General features: G+C 40.2%; 1 protein-coding gene across 2 annotated transcripts in view; it reads right to left on the bottom strand.

Annotated features, from left to right (window-relative positions):
• Nucleotides 1-16,584, bottom strand: part of CUBN (cubilin) — a 145,236-nt gene that overhangs the window by 46,513 nt on the left and 82,139 nt on the right. For both annotated transcript variants that reach the window (XM_009673702.2, XM_068934653.1), the window contains 12 exons: nt 14,643-14,756; nt 13,184-13,312; nt 12,785-12,917; nt 10,400-10,605; nt 8,929-9,110; nt 7,266-7,455; nt 5,968-6,165; nt 5,494-5,640; nt 4,406-4,596; nt 3,965-4,148; nt 2,410-2,584; nt 1,163-1,341 (listed from right to left, as the gene is read on the bottom strand). In XM_009673702.2, the coding sequence (XP_009671997.2) occupies nt 1,163-1,341; nt 2,410-2,584; nt 3,965-4,148; nt 4,406-4,596; nt 5,494-5,640; nt 5,968-6,165; nt 7,266-7,455; nt 8,929-9,110; nt 10,400-10,605; nt 12,785-12,917; nt 13,184-13,312; nt 14,643-14,756 (2,028 nt within the window). The remainder of the gene's footprint in view (nt 1-1,162; nt 1,342-2,409; nt 2,585-3,964; nt 4,149-4,405; nt 4,597-5,493; nt 5,641-5,967; nt 6,166-7,265; nt 7,456-8,928; nt 9,111-10,399; nt 10,606-12,784; nt 12,918-13,183; nt 13,313-14,642; nt 14,757-16,584) is intronic.

The raw sequence follows: 16,584 nt of genomic DNA, 5'->3' as shown, positions 1-16,584 counted from the left end.
AGCTACCAGACGTAAGTTCATAATGCTAAGGCTTGGAGCAAATAATATTCCCTAGTGGAATATATTGGATTTCACAGTGTATTCTGTGTGTCTGCTAGCTATAATCTTTTCATGGCAATGCTGAAGGGTACATGCTCTCCTTGTACAATTGTGTTCATACTGCCTGCTCTAAGTGACTAGTGCTTTGTTCCAAGTTGACGGGCATACAGTTGAGGCAGTGAAACTCTTTTACAGGTAAATGTAAATTGTGGCTCAGCATACTGACAATATTTTCTTGAAAGTAGCTTCAGTTTTCACCTTCAGAGATATAATAGCACAATATATTTGCTTATGTGTTTGAGGTCTAACATGATTAACAAAATTCTGTGTAAAATAATATAGTCTAGTTCCTTGCCTTTGAAAAAATAAACAGTTCTAGACTCTCTTGAGGATAGACATGTAACACTAACGTAATAGATGCTGTTCTTTTAAAATTGTGAGTATTATGAATATTATAAAAAAGTAGAGTACCATATTTCTGAATCTGATCAGAGACTATTTTTTATTTCATTCTAAATTTTTGCTAATGTTTTCCTGTTTTTTCAGCTTGAAAGCAAATAACTGTAAAGTATTTTGCTTTTCCCAGCTCACAGATAATGATTCTTATCCCTCATTCCTTTTCTGCTCCATTGCTGTGCTTCTTCTGTCTAGCAGCATTGTTAATATGCATTGATTTACATTTACACAGAGAAGCTCTTAATTTATTCTATTCTGCCAGCTTTCAGCTGATCTTTGCATTCTCCTTCAACTTCCTACTCATGAAAGTCAACCTAATTTTGCATACTGAAAACCAGACCATACTACCTGATTTTATCCACCCTGGTCTTTTTGCTAGTGTCCCTTTGTCCCTTGTCTTTGACAAAGGCTTAACCCAGTCTTCGTTTCCATTACTGCAGATCTATCAGTATTTTCCTGTTGTGTTATAATTTGTATCTCTTATTAGGTGGACCACATGCTGATGTTAACCCCTATGACTCTGATGCCTTAACTCTAACAATAATTGAAAGAGACAAATATCTGTTAGACCACCTCTTGGGAATGATTTAAGCCCCATTACAAAAGCCTGGGACTTGAGACCTAAATCTTTTCTAAAATTAGAGAAATTGATAAATGCAAGTATTACCGATGGAGTATTTAGCATTGAATCCCACATGCGTGGCACCACTGTCCGACCTGAACCTCATATACATGACAGCTCCGGAGGATCTCTGCAAGCCTGGCATCGAATGTCCACACAGTTTGGCAAGGACAGGGGTGCTGGAGTCAGCACCATTGCGTAGCTCTAGGTAACTGAACGTACAGCTAGAAGAGGAGAGTTTTCTATTCAGTGTACAGCAGTAATGGCTTTAAAACATCTCAGCAACTACACAAACTCATGAAGCTACAATGATTTAGATCAGTTCCCATACAATGTGGTGAGGACAGAATCACGAAGTTCATAATCAGTGATAGTTTGTGGTAAGTTTTGAATCAAAAGAAGTGCTAGAAACATAGACAAAGACTCATCCCAAGCCCAGTCTATGATCTGATCAGACCTGACAAGAACCAGACCTGTGGGGGTGCAAACAGTGCTAATAAAGTAGTTGTAACAGTCTAACATGCACGTCTTTGCCAGTGTTCAGATTCAGATATTCCCTAGTAAGCCTCTTTGTTGACTGCTAAATTAAGGAACAGCTATAAGATAGCTGAAGGAAATAAATATTCAAAACTGGGGGCCTACTTCGGCAGGCACAGAAAGGCCCAAAACATCTTAACCAACAGCTCTGCCTAGAGAATGATGAGCAGCCCCCAGAAGACCTCCAAGGAAGCCAGAGAGGAAGGACACCCTTGGGATCCTGCCTCCTGCAGTATTTGTTCTGTATATGGCCTCGCAGGTGAGGGTCGCCTTTGGCATGTACTGGTGCAGCCCCAAATTAATGAAAATATCTCAGCTGGAAACCAGGCCTTGTATTTATGCTTCAGGCAGGACATGCAAAATAGGCAGACCCATTGCAAACCAGCAGGCAGGCAATGGAAGAGGGAGACAAATATTTTCTGGAGGTGACCCATTGGACCAAATCCAGTTCAGAGCCACAGTGGCTGAAAATCTAAAGATGAAAGGACTAGATGGCCCAGATTTTACAGAAAACACCTTCCTACCATGGCTTCTCCCTCTCTGCCCGTTACATTGATCTCTGCCATCCAATTACAAGCCCTGTGAAGCTATATGAATGACTTGATAGCATCGGTAACCTCTCTCAAAAATTTCTTAGTCATTCTTGATTGAAAATCTGGAAGGGAACTCTGGGAAGAATTAGAGAAAGTAGTAGAGAAAGAAGAATCAAAATGGAGTCTCTCAGGAAACACAGGTAAAATAATGTAGATATATACTTCGGTGAAGGTTCAATGTAAAACTGATCTTCAAATTGCAGTTCTACCGCATGTCCATTAGCAGCAGTTATGGTCCAGACACAGTCAGCATGCGGGGGATAATGGCTTGGATAGTTGGGGGAAGATATGTATCCAGTAGGGTTGAAATCATTGATATAAATATTCCCTCCACAAGCTGGGAAAGAGAAGATTACCAATAAAAAAACAGCAACATCTTAAGGAAATGGGTGAGGTGTCAAAAATATGAGTCATCACTATATTCAAACACAAGTTCCTTTTGGTGTCATATAGTCATGTCAAAAACAAATGCTTTTTGTATTCTTACTATGGGAAAACATTTTAATGCAGTACAGAAAGCTGAGCTTCTGTGCTCTTGCCTACCCAGTTCTCCTTCATTTCCACATATTCAGATCCCTCAATTAAACTGCTGGAAAGTTCTTCCTTGGACTGCTTTTAAGCCCAGCAGGAAACACACCTCTTGCCTTATTCCTACCCCAGTTCCCAAGAGCTACAAAGCCAACAGGTCAGATCCATCAGTTCTTCTATGAATCATTCCCTATTCCTGCTTTCCAAAAACTGAAATGTCTGTTTGAGACAATAATCAATCTGTGAGAAATGCCAGTCAGAGCCAACAGCAGGATTTGTTCAGGTACTTTATCCTACAAAAATATCTTTACTTTCAACTAGAAGCTTTCAGAAAAAGAAAAAAAAGGTTCTAACAATGCTAGTAAATACAGGGTTTTAGTCAGGCAGGCTTTCTAAGCTGAAGTGGTAGAAATATTACTGTACAGCTTCACCCATTCCCTTCATGCATCCACTAAAGTAATGCTAACAATGATTCTTTGCAGTAACAGGGAAAAGTAGGCAGAAAATAAGCACTTACAAACTCAGTTGGACTGACATGTTACCTTAGCCGTGTTTAGTTCACATTTAGTCATGGTTTGAAGGAGCACTCCCCGTGTCCCAGGTGGCATGCATCATAAATACAGCAGAACAACTGCAAGTGCCAAGTCCCTGATTTACTCTGGAACATGAGTCCCACACCTTTTCCATCCTTTCAAGAACGGTAGCTCCAACAGGGGATGTTATTTTCTCAGCTGAGAGCACAACTTGCAAGAAATGTTATCACTTTACTAGACGCACTAGCCTGAATCATTCCTGGCATAACTTAGCATTTGCACTGTGTACTGCCTATTGAAAATCATGTTCTTGTTTCCAGCTTGTTTTCCTTTCCTGTATGAATTATGAATATCTCTTTCTAACTTCAGACCCTGCCTCCCTCCTAAACAGTTCCCGATCAGGTATTTTTTTACTTTAACGCCTCCAGTTTCCATGAGCTGGAGCTGTCTCTCTTCAGAGAGGAAACAATGGAGACGAAGATCAGAAATCAAACACTGAAATGGAAAACAGGACATTTTTACAGATATTTGCTTTTATCAGGTTACAGTCTTTCTAGGTTGGGATTTATAACAAGAAACAAACCACTCATTTAAGAGAACAAATTCTAAGTTATTTCTATTGAGTTGCAGAACTTGTGTTTATTACCTAGACTTACCTAGACTCTTTGCCTCATATTTCAGTTTGAATCCGTGACCCTCATTGCTGCTGTCAGAAATGAACTGGACAAACAGCTGATTGTCTGTGGTGTACATGGTAGAGATGGGGCTGCTTCCACAAAACCGCCCATTCCCTCTTCCAGACCCCAAAGGTGGGGCAGCAGCATCTAATCCATTCCTCAGCTGAAAGAAGAAAAATTGCTAAGGTCACTCCAGCACACAGCCCTGAGCACATGCTATCCCAGTGCTTCCAGCCCTGGGGGAAAACAATCACCTCGTGATTAATTAATACACAGCAATAAATAAGAGAGAGGGATAAAAAAAATCTCTACAGTATTTTAACTTCCTGAGAAGGTGGGCTCTCTTACTGACACCGAAATGTGTAAGATTTAGTAGCGTTAACAGCTTTGAGGATTTGGGACCATATCCAATAACCTCACCTCTACATAATCCCCATGGTTGCAGGATGCATCCTCACTCTTAACCTGGAAAGGCTGTTCAAAATGGACAGCAATAATAAATCCAGAGGTTATCAGTACGTGCCAGGAACAATTCAGATTAGGAGCGTAGTCTTGAGGGTAGTTGGGGGATGCGATCACACCTCTGCCTGTATGCAAATAGCCTCCACAGCCTGAAAAAAAAAGAGTTGAAGCCAAGAAGAAAATATTAGCATTAAGTATTCGAATATTAATTTAAAAAAACTGTCTCCTAAAAGGAAGATGTGACAGATAAAAGCAAACATTGAAGCAAGTGTTTGAAGAGTTGAGGGACATGCAGCAATGCACACAATGAATGATCTGCCAAATACAAGGCAGCAGGTTGCAAAATGACACACACAAAACATCTTCACACTGAGACGTGGTTCTCGGATTTTAAAAAACAAGTAAGCCGGCAGCTATGCCAAGGGTCTCCGTGGCATGAGCATATCTTTACAATGGCTGAGTTCTTTGCTTCTAGCTATGGACCAAACCACCATCACCACCACAAGCTGCAAGTCAGAACAATCTCCCCTGGCTGCCCACTGTTTTCATTACACCTTCCTTTGTGCCTCCAGCCCGTTGAGGAGTATGTCACCTTCCCTGGGTACATGTAGGAGGAGCACCATTGCAAACTGCTGACATCCCTGTTGGAACTTACACAGCTCTCAGCATCCACCCATGCCTGGTTTGTGTCCATGCTTCGAATCATTCATTTCCCTCTCTTAGTTGGGCATTTGTTCTCTTTCACTCCTCAGCTGAGCGTTTATAACCTTCTTTAGTACATGCTATTCTTACTTCTGGAAAGTGATGGGCCTGGTTGGATCACGCTTTATTGTGTTATATCTCTGGGCAAATGGCAGGTTTTACCTTTGCAGAGTCAGAGATTTATGAATGTGTATTTGTAAGACACAAGAATAATTCATCTGTGTGCTTAACTGGATACATTGTAGACAGCTGTTAAAAATGCCATTAAGAGTAATTTCTTTCCTTACCCAGTACTAAGTAGCAAGACAGACACTTATGGCAAAGAGAAAGGAAACAACTCTTACTTTTGTAATAGGAGGCATTAAACCCAGCTCCAGTGACACTCGCATCTGACATGAAGTGAATGAACATCGTATCTCCAGTGGATCTTATTGGCCCAGGAGGTTCTCGTCCACATACAGTAGCCAACACTGGAGAAAGACTAGTGTCTCCTGAGGTCAAAAGAAGAAATGTTAGTGTTAAAACCAAATAAATTAAAACCTTCTTGTCAGTCGCGGTGGGTCTCACGCTTTCAGGCAAGCGCTTTTCAAGATCTTTAAACCCTCACAGACCAAAAAACACTTTCACAGAGCACCAAATATTTCACTAGACTTTAAGTGAACAAGCAGAAATTTTCAGCACATAAACAGAAAACTGCTTCAGAGCATGTTCCTATTGCTGTTTAGGTTACTTAAGATCAACGGACAAGAGAATTTTAAATACTGAGACGTTGGGTACCTATTTCATGCTGTCAGGGCAGAGCAAGATTGATATCTCACCATCTCGAATAATAAGTTGGTCATAGTTGCATGAGCTGTGAGATTCTATGTCTAAGGCCAAGATATTGAACTCCACTGTGGATCCAGGAGCTCTGATAAGCCATACACAGTCAGCAAAATTTCTGTAATTCATGGGCCAGCCCGGTGAGAAAAGGAATGAAGGTGTTTCTTCAGTTGTTACAGTCCCTCCGCATGCACCTGCCATGTACGAGGAAATAAAATTAAAGCAGCCTCTTTTAAAACTGAACGTTGCCCCATATGTACTGTAAGCTGACGGTCCTATCATTAAGCACAATGAGGACACAATGATATATGTAGTCACAGGAATGCATTCCTTTAGGCATTGCTTGCATTTGGACCGAGAGTACAAATTCTGAAATGCCAGACCTAGAAGGACGATAGTCCTTTGCTACCTGGTGTAGTAATGATGTGACCTATTTTACTATGAGGAATATCTAGGATAGGATCCAACAGGATCTAGCGCAGTTTAACAAAGGCATCGGTAAGAAAGGCTGCATACATAACCGTGCAAAACAGGTATTGGTCAGCTGATTAGCTGGATAAACAACCTAGACCCTCTTCAAACTGAAGTGCTTTCCTTTCTCCATTCCTAATGTCACAGCTATGCGTTTAGGACCAGATGGAGTCCTTGATGGGTTATCCAGTGGCCCAATGCTCTCCCAGCACATAAACCCATAACATACTACTACTATCCTGCGGAGTCCCAGGGATCCTTAGTCCCTCTGCCCCCACCAGTCTGCCATCAGATTTAGAAACAAGACGTTTCACTATGTCCTAATTAGTCTTAACTTTCTCTTGCTTAACTTGCTCAGACAAAATGAATGATATAATAAGCACATTCCCTCTCCTTCCAGGAGCTATTTCTCAAAGAGATATATGGTCATACTGAACATATTCTCTCTATTTATGGTGCTGTTTCCTGAAAAGTTTCAAATCAAAAGGCCAGTGATTTAAGAATGGCATTTCAAGAAAGATACTTTTTTCATTGAAGTTTATTAAAGGTTTAGCTTTCATGAAATGCCAGTATAAAGAAAAATGCCCTTCCATCAAACAAAGACTCTCATTTTTAAAACAGTGTCAAATAGTATAAGTGAGTGTTCATACAAATTGTTTAATACAACTATTAAAATGTTTAACTGAAATGTCAATGAAAGGTTTCCCTCAATTAGTAACTAAGGGTTCTTCTTGTGGGGAGACTGGTTTGCAGTTTTCTTAGGTAAATCTCCGTACATCCCGGGGTATATCGCTTTAAGCTGTACACCCCACTAGAGACCAACCTCTAGCAATGGTGCGTGCAGCAGGAGAACCATCCACCGCCTGCCACTCCAAAAGAAAGCCCTTTCCACTCACAGATGAATCTGACTGGAACTGGACTGTCAGGGAGCTGCCAGAGGCTGCGAAGGAAGCAGGGACTGTGCCACAGTATGTTGCAATAGGGCGAGAATGAATGCTGGGCCCGTCATAAACCTGCAAAGAGGAGCAGAGAGGGAAGCTGCCATTCCTCGCAGAGGCAGCTTTTTATCCTTCCCCTACCCAGCAACATTTTGAGGAGAAAAGCATCCTCTTTAAAATGAGTGAGAAAGACATGGCTCTTTCAGCAAATCCCAGTTAGAGACCAATCCCTCTTTCTAAAAACAGAGCAAAATGTCCGTCGTATACTGCTAATTGTGAAGCTTTCACAGTAGAAGGACCTGGACAAAAGCCATCAAACTCAGCTCATTCCCTATCATAGGGCTGCTCTTTGGGGACACTGACAGGCTTCTCATGTGAAAAAATCCATTAATGCAACCTTGTGCTTTGCTGAGGAGAAAACAACACAATCTGCAAGAAGAAGGGATTAATTTTCTTGAATTTTTTTCTTTTATTTTTTTTCATGATGAACACATATATTTTAAATTCTAGTAAATAAATTTGTAATAAAATATTTTCATTCTATTTATCTACAGGCTAAGTTCTTAGTTAGTTAAAAGGTGTTTCTCTTTTGCTGTCTTTCCAACCTATTTGTGTTTTTTTTCTCTTTTCCCCCAAGAAAAGCATGTCCAGAAGAGAAAGCTAGGAAACAGAAAACTGACATTACATTGAAGGTCTGATCTCCGAGTCAAGTAAAAGGACCCAGGCTGATTCACACACTGAATACCTAGCTGATTTGAAAAGACAGTCTTCCTCTCAGAGGGCTGGACAAAGAAAGCCAGACAAGCAGGAAGAAAGATGCTGTTAAAACCTGGCATGAGCTGAAAGAATTTACATTTCCTTTTCGAACTAATACTAAATTTGGGCATTAGCAAATTAATAATGAATTACATCTGAATATTCTGGACTAGGATTAACTTTTTTTCTTACCAAAGAAGATGAAAGAAAAGGATGATTTTTGGATCAGCTGGTAGGAAAACAAGAAAGAGATTTACCTAATTTACCTAAGTAGCTGTTTACATAAGGCTTACCTGTACTGCTCCATTTTGCTTAGGACCGTGTTTACTGTATTTTTAGCCTGGAAAAGGCTAGACTGAATTTCAGAAGAGAGAGGGGAGAAATCATTGCCCAGTGGGGGTTTTGAAGCACATGTAGGCTTTTAAATGGCCTTATTTCTAGAGGTTGGGCTGATATGATCACTTTTGTCCTCAACTGAACCATTACAGAGCAAAGTTCCGTCTTTTATTCTGGCATCTGACTTGAAATTCTCAGATTTAAAATTTTTTATGATTGTAACATTATGGACTTGTTTTTAATAAGTTTCAAACTTCCAGCTTGGAAATATCTGTTAGGCAGCCAAAGAGCACGTTACTCTTCCTCTAGCTAACAATTAATGAAAAAATGACACAGCAAAACCAATGAGCCCCAACCCGATCTGTGGAAATCCTTCCTGCTTCTATTTTAGGCTCCTCCATTCAGTATTTTTATCAAAGTTAATTAAAATAAAAGAACTTTTCACAATGAAATCACCTTTAACTTGTCATAATGGCATCTGTAATGATTTTCTATATCCATCTGCAGGATACGACCATGGATAACTTGTGAAGCGTTTACACTTATCCGCCACTGGTAATTGGAATTGTGAGGGTAACTTCTGGGCCACTGCGGTGAAGCTATTTGTCCTCTATTTCCCACAATGTCATTTCCATACACTGAAAAACAAGAAAGAGACAACAAATGCCTCTAATTCGCATAGATTACATGAAGTATTTGTGGCCTAGGCCTGGAATATAGCTCTCATTTCAGCCCTTAATTTACTTAGGACACTTTGAGGCATAGACTTCTGTCTCAGATAGTCCTAGGGTGCACACCTAATTATTTCCTTGGGGTGGCTGTGAAGCGTACCCTTATCTGAAGGAAATTACCCCTTCCAGCCATGCGGCTCTGCTTGTAGGAGAGATGGGCAGATCGCATGGTTCAGTTCCCCCCTCCCTCCACTTACTTCCTGCTCACTTGCTCCTGGGAAGCATTAAGTAAGAAAATGATTTGGTGCATTCTGAGGAAAAATGGTTTTGACTTGACTGAGCTATGACCTATTGAAAATTCCTTTTGAAAATGAGTAGTAAAAGTCACAAAGTAAGGAAAATGGTTGGAAGTTTAGCTGGCTTAATCAGAACTGCTGCAGATGTCTAGCCATGTCCTCAGGAGCCTGCCTGCTTCGTGCCGAAAGTCAGACTGAACGTTTGCAGTGGTCCCTGGCAGCTTTGGGTCTAAGACCTGGCAGCATTTCCTTCTCATTCTGCTCCCTGATTAACATCATCTAGTTCCAAAACAGAATATAGACATTGTCCTACTCTAAAAGCAAAATGGAAATCTGAAAAATAATTTTTTTTTCTTAATTTGTCAATTGCCTAATAAATGCCAACATAAACATTGAATATGATTGCATATTCGCAAGTAGCACTGACATATGGTCAGCTATTTCTAACTCTAAGGCTACTGGTAAACTCAGATTGCCATAGAAGCTTTTGGCATGTAGCTCTTACTTGTGTCTTCTCAGCCCAACGTTGCTAAAGGAGGAATCTGAAAAATAGGTGATTAACTGAGGAATGCATTTAGAAAATAGTCAGTGAAATAGATAACACATTATATTTTGCCTAATCCATGGAATTTGTTTGCTTCTAGAAGGATAATATGATTCAATTTGAATAAATGGTTTGTTATAATAATTAAAAAGATAAAAGTTCATGTCTAATTCTTCTAATTATGTGAATACATATACATATATATGTGTGTGTTCTGTTCTGATATGTTTTAGAAAGAGCATCCCTCTAAAGTTTAGGCAAGTATTTTAGAAAATATTTTCAAGGGAAATCACAGCCTTGCTGATCTCAACAAGAATTGTCTAATACACTTTACAGGGCCAGGTGTTCACTTTTTTGAATCCTTTTGCAAGTTTTATGAAAGAACAACAGTTTTCAATTAAACAACATTTACTTACAGTGAGAGAACGTGGCCCTGAAGCCACCACCAGTGCCGAAGCTGTCTGAGACAAATTTAAGCCACAGGACATGTCCAACAGTAGATGTATAATTTAAAGGCAAGGAATTGCCACAGAATCGTCCTGCCAGCAGGCCTGTTTCGTTATCTTCCCGAATCTCCAGGTAGTCCTTGGTGCAGCCGTTACTCTGTTCCACATCAAATGCCCTGTTCAATAGCAGTAGGAGAGCATCAGCAGACGTGTGATTGAAGCATACTTCAGAGTTTGCCCTGCCATGTCGCAAATCCCCCTGTGGCTGGTGTTGGGAAGACAGCAGCAACAAAGCCCTCCAGAACCCAGAAATCACTATGCCTTTCCTGGCAGTGCCGCCGATACACGGCTCACTCCTTTCTGGCCTCTTACCTCATGAGAGCTTCAGTTGGCAAAGCTGTGATTTTTGAAGAGTTCTTAAACACTTCTAAAGATGTGTTGGTGGTTCAACAACATCACCGAAACTTAGAAAGTTTCTGACATACGAAACAGATTTTTAATATAAGGCCAGGTTAGATTTTAGCATCCATTGGGTATAGAGAAAACTTTTAGCCTTACAAATCAGTTTGCCAACCCCTACATGTGTGCATTATTTCATTACACTCTCTGATCAGAAAACAATTTCCAGATTCAGTTAACCCTTGAAAGCTCAAAAATCTCTAAGCAGTTTCTCCAGAATTATGAAATATTACTGCTCCTCTGGCTTCTTTGTATTTCATGTGACTGACTACGAAAAACAAGAATTGCTATAGACTCTTCTAAACCAATGTTTACCTTAGAAAATGAATGGGATTTGGCAATCAAATAACATGTTTTCAATTATTGCACCAAACTGAATGCTAAATAGATTATAAAAATCATTATCTTATGATTTCTAAGTGAAGTTATTCTATGTGAAGTGTTTTGATTCAATCCAATATACTTTTCAGAAGTTGGCCATAAATACACAGTAAAGATTCCAGAAAGTGCCTCTCATAACTAATGCCCCAAATATTTGTGCTTTCTGATTTTCTGGTAACAACTCCTCCTCTTCCTTCAGTCCTGAACATAGCCATATGTCTCCAGTGTACAGACTGTCTTTGAAATGGTTCCAACCATTCATCTGGATATACTTTAGACTAATTTAAAGCTAACCCTCAACTTGCAAGACAGGCATTTTTGTCAGACTGAGCTGAAGAAAATGAATATCTCATGCCAAAAAAACTTTATAAAACCCCAATATTAAACTAAAAAAAATAAATACCTCTTTCTAACACAATGACTCCAGGTTTTTCAGTTGAAAGACAAGCTGAAAAACACTGTGTAATTGAAGAAAAAGAACCTACATCAACTCAGTATCACTTTATATGTCTGAATATGTGTTCTGCTGACAGTTTCTGTTTTGGTTCTGAAAAGCTGAGATTCGTTGTTTTGTAGCAAATGTTTTGGAAAATGTTTTCAGGCTGTAGTACTTATACTCTGCTTCAGTGAATAAAGGAGGACTATAATGTAATTTTTATTGTGTTAGTGAGCCAGTATGTGCTTAACAAATTGCTCCTTATGCAGTTGGCATATTATTGGACAAATTCTCCTTTTGTCCTGATTCACTGTAAAAGCAGATTCAGAATCACTTTGCTTTTCTTGCTGATCTCTGATCAGCTTTGCAAGGGAACAGTGCTCTCTTCCTTGGCCCCAGCCACTGTTTGATGCTGGGAAACAGAGAAGCTCAGAAATCCACATCACGGTTAAAGAGCAACCTAAGCACCCTGCTAAAGGACTCTGCATTGTTCTGTGGATCACGCATGGCTTTCCTGTCTGAATTTCTTCAAAGAAAATTTCTTTGCTACAGGGAAAACAAAATTCCTTGATGTACTCCCTTAGTCCCTGTTGTACCTCCACTACTATACTTGTCCTTGTTGTTGGAGTAGCTCTGAAGACTTTGATATCAATTCTATCGCTACAGTCTGTGGAGCCCTTTACGTTAATCAGCTGTATAATAAACAGTATGATGAACCTGGCAGTAGGGAAATAATAGGAACGTCCTTTGTGGGGAAAAAAAAAAAAAAAGGTGAAGTAATGCTAAGTTTCTTCTTGTTTATAAGTGAGTGAGATCTGGCTTCTTCAGCATCCCATGTTGCTCGAACAATAAACCACCTATTTATATAACGCTGTATATGCCTTAATATAAGCAATGACTAAGAGAGGAGAACATTGATTGCAAGCTGCCACCAGCCACTGCTGTGTTCTCCTTCCAAGTTATTCTAAGAGCATGTTTCAGCTTTATCGTCTGGTAATTGCATTTCCTAATAAACACAGAGCATCCTTCCTTCAGCTCCATTAAAGGGCTGAATAATAACCCCCTGGCAATGCATTTACATGAAGGACAGCTGCAGCCGGTTGCCAGGGGAGCTGAGAATCTTCCAGACACACTCTGTGTCAAGAGGATACGGCTGGGGATAGCCAGGGCTGCTGAAAGCTCCTCTCTCCATGTGGAAAGCACCCCCGCAGGCTGCAACGAGAAGGAGACAGCAGAGGCTAGAAAAAGATAACACAGAAAAAATACTTTGAGAGGGCCAAAGAATTTGCTAATCAGGGAAGCATTTCACCTTGTTCTTTAACTTGGTGATCTCCTTGCTCAGACCACGACCAAAAGGAGAGTTAGGGAAATAGCAGAGTTTAAAAGTGGTAATGTCAGAGAGCCAAAGAGATACAGCATCTTTTCCTTTTCTTAAAAATCAGAGACATAAGCTAGCAACAGCTGCTCTTTGGACTTACATGATGATGATGCAGCATAGGTAGCATGAAAGCCCCTGGCAGTAACGTTGTTGTTGGAGATGAAGTTCACCACCAAGGCATTACCAAAAGAAGTGATAGGATGTGGCATAGTAGTGCCACAGTAATGGCCTGAAAGAGAAGCCAGAGAGAAAAATGAAGCGTTCAGTGTATAGTTACTATTGCTAACTTGACATTTGGGATTAACTCCTGACAGCAGCCAGGAACAACATTTGTTGCTCACAATTGCAATTGTAAATTAAATACACACAAATATGAAATAGCCATATTATTAGAGAGCTCAGTTCTGGTGGCGACATATTTTTTATCAGATGAAGGATTTGAACATGGACCTCCTGCACTTCAGGCACCCTAATTACTGGCTATTCCAACGATGAGGTCTTTTGCTTTCACTCTGCCCAGAAAATACAGGTTACTTAGAAAAAAAAAAATCCTAACAAATACATGCACCAATAGTTTCTGTTTCATTCTGTTAGTTTCTGACGAAAAAAAAGAAGCAACAAAAAACAGACTCCTGCAACGGACTATAACATGGGGGGTTAAGTATATGAAACATGCTCCAGCAGAAAGGCATCCGACAGAAGAGAAAGATAGGTGCTAGTGCCCTAGTCCTCTTGCCTAGCACGAGAAGCAGAGCAAAGGCCCAGGGCAGGAGACAAAGAACTGGAGTCTGCTCTCAGTTACAACCCATTTAAATAGAGTGTAACCCCACTCCTGTCAAGGGAGTATATACGAAACCAGTGTAAGGGAGAGCAGAATCAGGCACAGCTGTTCTGAATTTCCCAGGAGTGAATTTGAGGCAATGCTGGGAGTGTGAGGGGAGTCAGGATCGTGCTGTGGTCAGGGCTGCCTTGTGGTTTCCTGGCAGTTTAAGCAATGCTGCATTTTGCTGCTCCTTACATAGGGAGGTGATGGCTCTGGGCAAGAGAAGTGAGTAGAAAGCCACAGAAAAGTTAGAAACAAGCGGAGTGGCAAGCTTTCTGGGGTGTGAGGGAAGTTCATTTTCTGCTCCCAAAAACTTGCAGCTTTCTTCACCTGTGTATGGTGCGGACTGAATATGGGTGAGGGTCACGTTATATCCTTGTACAATCAACCTGAAGAATGCCATTTAAACTGAATTGCTCAGTTCCCCATTGCAGAGCCTTCTCCTTCCTCCCTCCTTCCCCCCCACTTCCCATAGCGTCCTGCTGAGGAGGAGGGAGGCTGCAGGATCAGCTCCACACCACAGGTCAGGAGGGATGCGCTTGGCAACTTGCAAGGACCACACAGGGCACACTGAGGATTTTCCTCTAGCCAGGGTCTCCTTGGCCATTGCTGCCATGGGAACTCCCAACGCCAGGGGAGGCCCATCAAGCAGGAGAAATGTTATGGAAAACATTATTCTCCTGCTTACATTGTGTGTAGTCCTATCTATGAAAAAAACAAGGGAAATGTGCAATACCTCGAAGAGGAGCCTCGTAGTTATTCCCATCCAAAATCTCTACAAAATCCGTTGTACAGTTTTGCCTGTTGTTTTCAATATCAAAATCAGTGAATGAAAGCGTAACGTGGTTGACTGGCAAGAGAAAAGAGTAAAAGCTTGAAGAGAAGGAGGGCATTTCACAGATAAATAATGGCATGTAACACACACTGAATTTCTATGTTCTGTATTCATTCTAGGACAGTAGAAGTACCATCTTTTCTTCTCTCCTCTGAAGTCACTCAGTTAAATAAATTAGTGTCTGTTATTGGACCATAAACCATAAAATCTGAACTAATTTAATTTTTGATATGTGAAGTGAACCTGATGGAAATTCATTAATCCTTACTGTAAAAGTCTTGGTAAATCTCTTCATATTTCAGTACTTTCTAGTTTAGAAGTGTAGGATTTAATGCACACACGTGAACCTAAATTTTCCAACAGATGAACAGCTTCATTATTTAGTGTAAATGTCACCAAACACAACATGGAAAATTTACACACATTATAATTGAAAAACAAAACTTACTCCTATGCATCCATAACCTCTTGTCCCTTTGTGATCTATATCATAGATCTGGACAAAATGTGAACTGACGCTGCCCTGCTCCAGGCTCAGAAAGAGCTGGGTCTTTCATCGTTTGGTAACCTTCCACATACATCAATTGGACTGGTCAAAGGATCATTAACTACCCTCAGCTATGTTCATATGGAATTGGATTTTCCACACCCTCAGACTGTAGGCTACAAGCCGAAAAAGCGGATTTCTGACTCAGGGTATTTTGGACTCTCATATTGCTTTAGCTTGTTTAACAGGAACAATGCTAAATTCATGAATGGAAGAACAGAGGCTTTTCTCAAGGCCCACTAAGTTTTCTCCCACATTGACCAAGTTTGAATTTGACACAAACATTTTTATTTCTCACTTGGCTATGATTAATTAGCTAGAATAAGCTGAAATCATGAACATGGACCTGGTGCTGCATTCAGCAGGGTGCCACTGACTTCAACCCTATAGCCTGTGGGTTCAGTCCTCTTTTATGCACCAGGCCAGTTAATCACTTACAGCTGTCAGTGCCTCAAGATGTAAAATGAAAAACACAGTGGGTGGTGAGAGCAGGCTTGTTGGCCCTCTCAGCAAAAGCTGAACAAGAACTCTCTACTGTGGTTTGCAAGGGCTAATCTACTGCATATGGCTATGTTCTGCTATGCTGTGCGGTGGCGCAATAAGGCCATGTGTACCTGTAATATGTGTAGTATGTAGTGGTGCTTGTGATATATGGAGGAAGCCTCTACACACATAGACTACTTCTTATCTATGATGTTTGTGTTCTGTCACACTGATACAAATCAGGAGACAAGAGCTATGTATGAGCTTTCAACCTAGATCCAGGAAGAGACTGTTCTTAAAAAAATTGTTGTATAGGTCAGGAAGAGCTTTGATGATGTATTTTTCATGTATTTGTATAAGAACCTATGCTTAAAAATTGCTTAACATCTCCTAATTTTTGTTTTAGTGTTCTCCTTGGCATACTGATTTTCATTTTATAACTTAGCAAAATAAACTTATAAAAGTGGTTGGAACATTCTATGATTTTAATAGCAATGGATAGATATCAGATGAACAACAAATATTCATTAGTCACTGGCAAAAATAAACATTTACTTTAAATGATGTTACCAGGATACTGTAACTTTTCACAGTTGTACATATTTTTTAGGAAATCTTATACATTGCAAAAGTAATACTGGGTATCCAACGGAAAATGCTGGTGTTTTAACATAAATCAGAAATCTGTCTAAAATTAGAGAGAAACATTTGAGAGTATAGCTACGCACACGAGACTAGTGTATTTTTGTTCTTTTTTAATTGTATTTTAAATCAAAATACCTCCCTACCTTTTCTCATTACTTGATAGTAATT

This window comes from Struthio camelus, chromosome 2 (genome assembly GCF_040807025.1).
Source record: "Struthio camelus isolate bStrCam1 chromosome 2, bStrCam1.hap1, whole genome shotgun sequence".
Lineage (NCBI taxonomy): Eukaryota > Metazoa > Chordata > Aves > Struthioniformes > Struthionidae > Struthio > Struthio camelus.
This window is presented reverse-complemented; position numbering and strand designations above follow the sequence as displayed.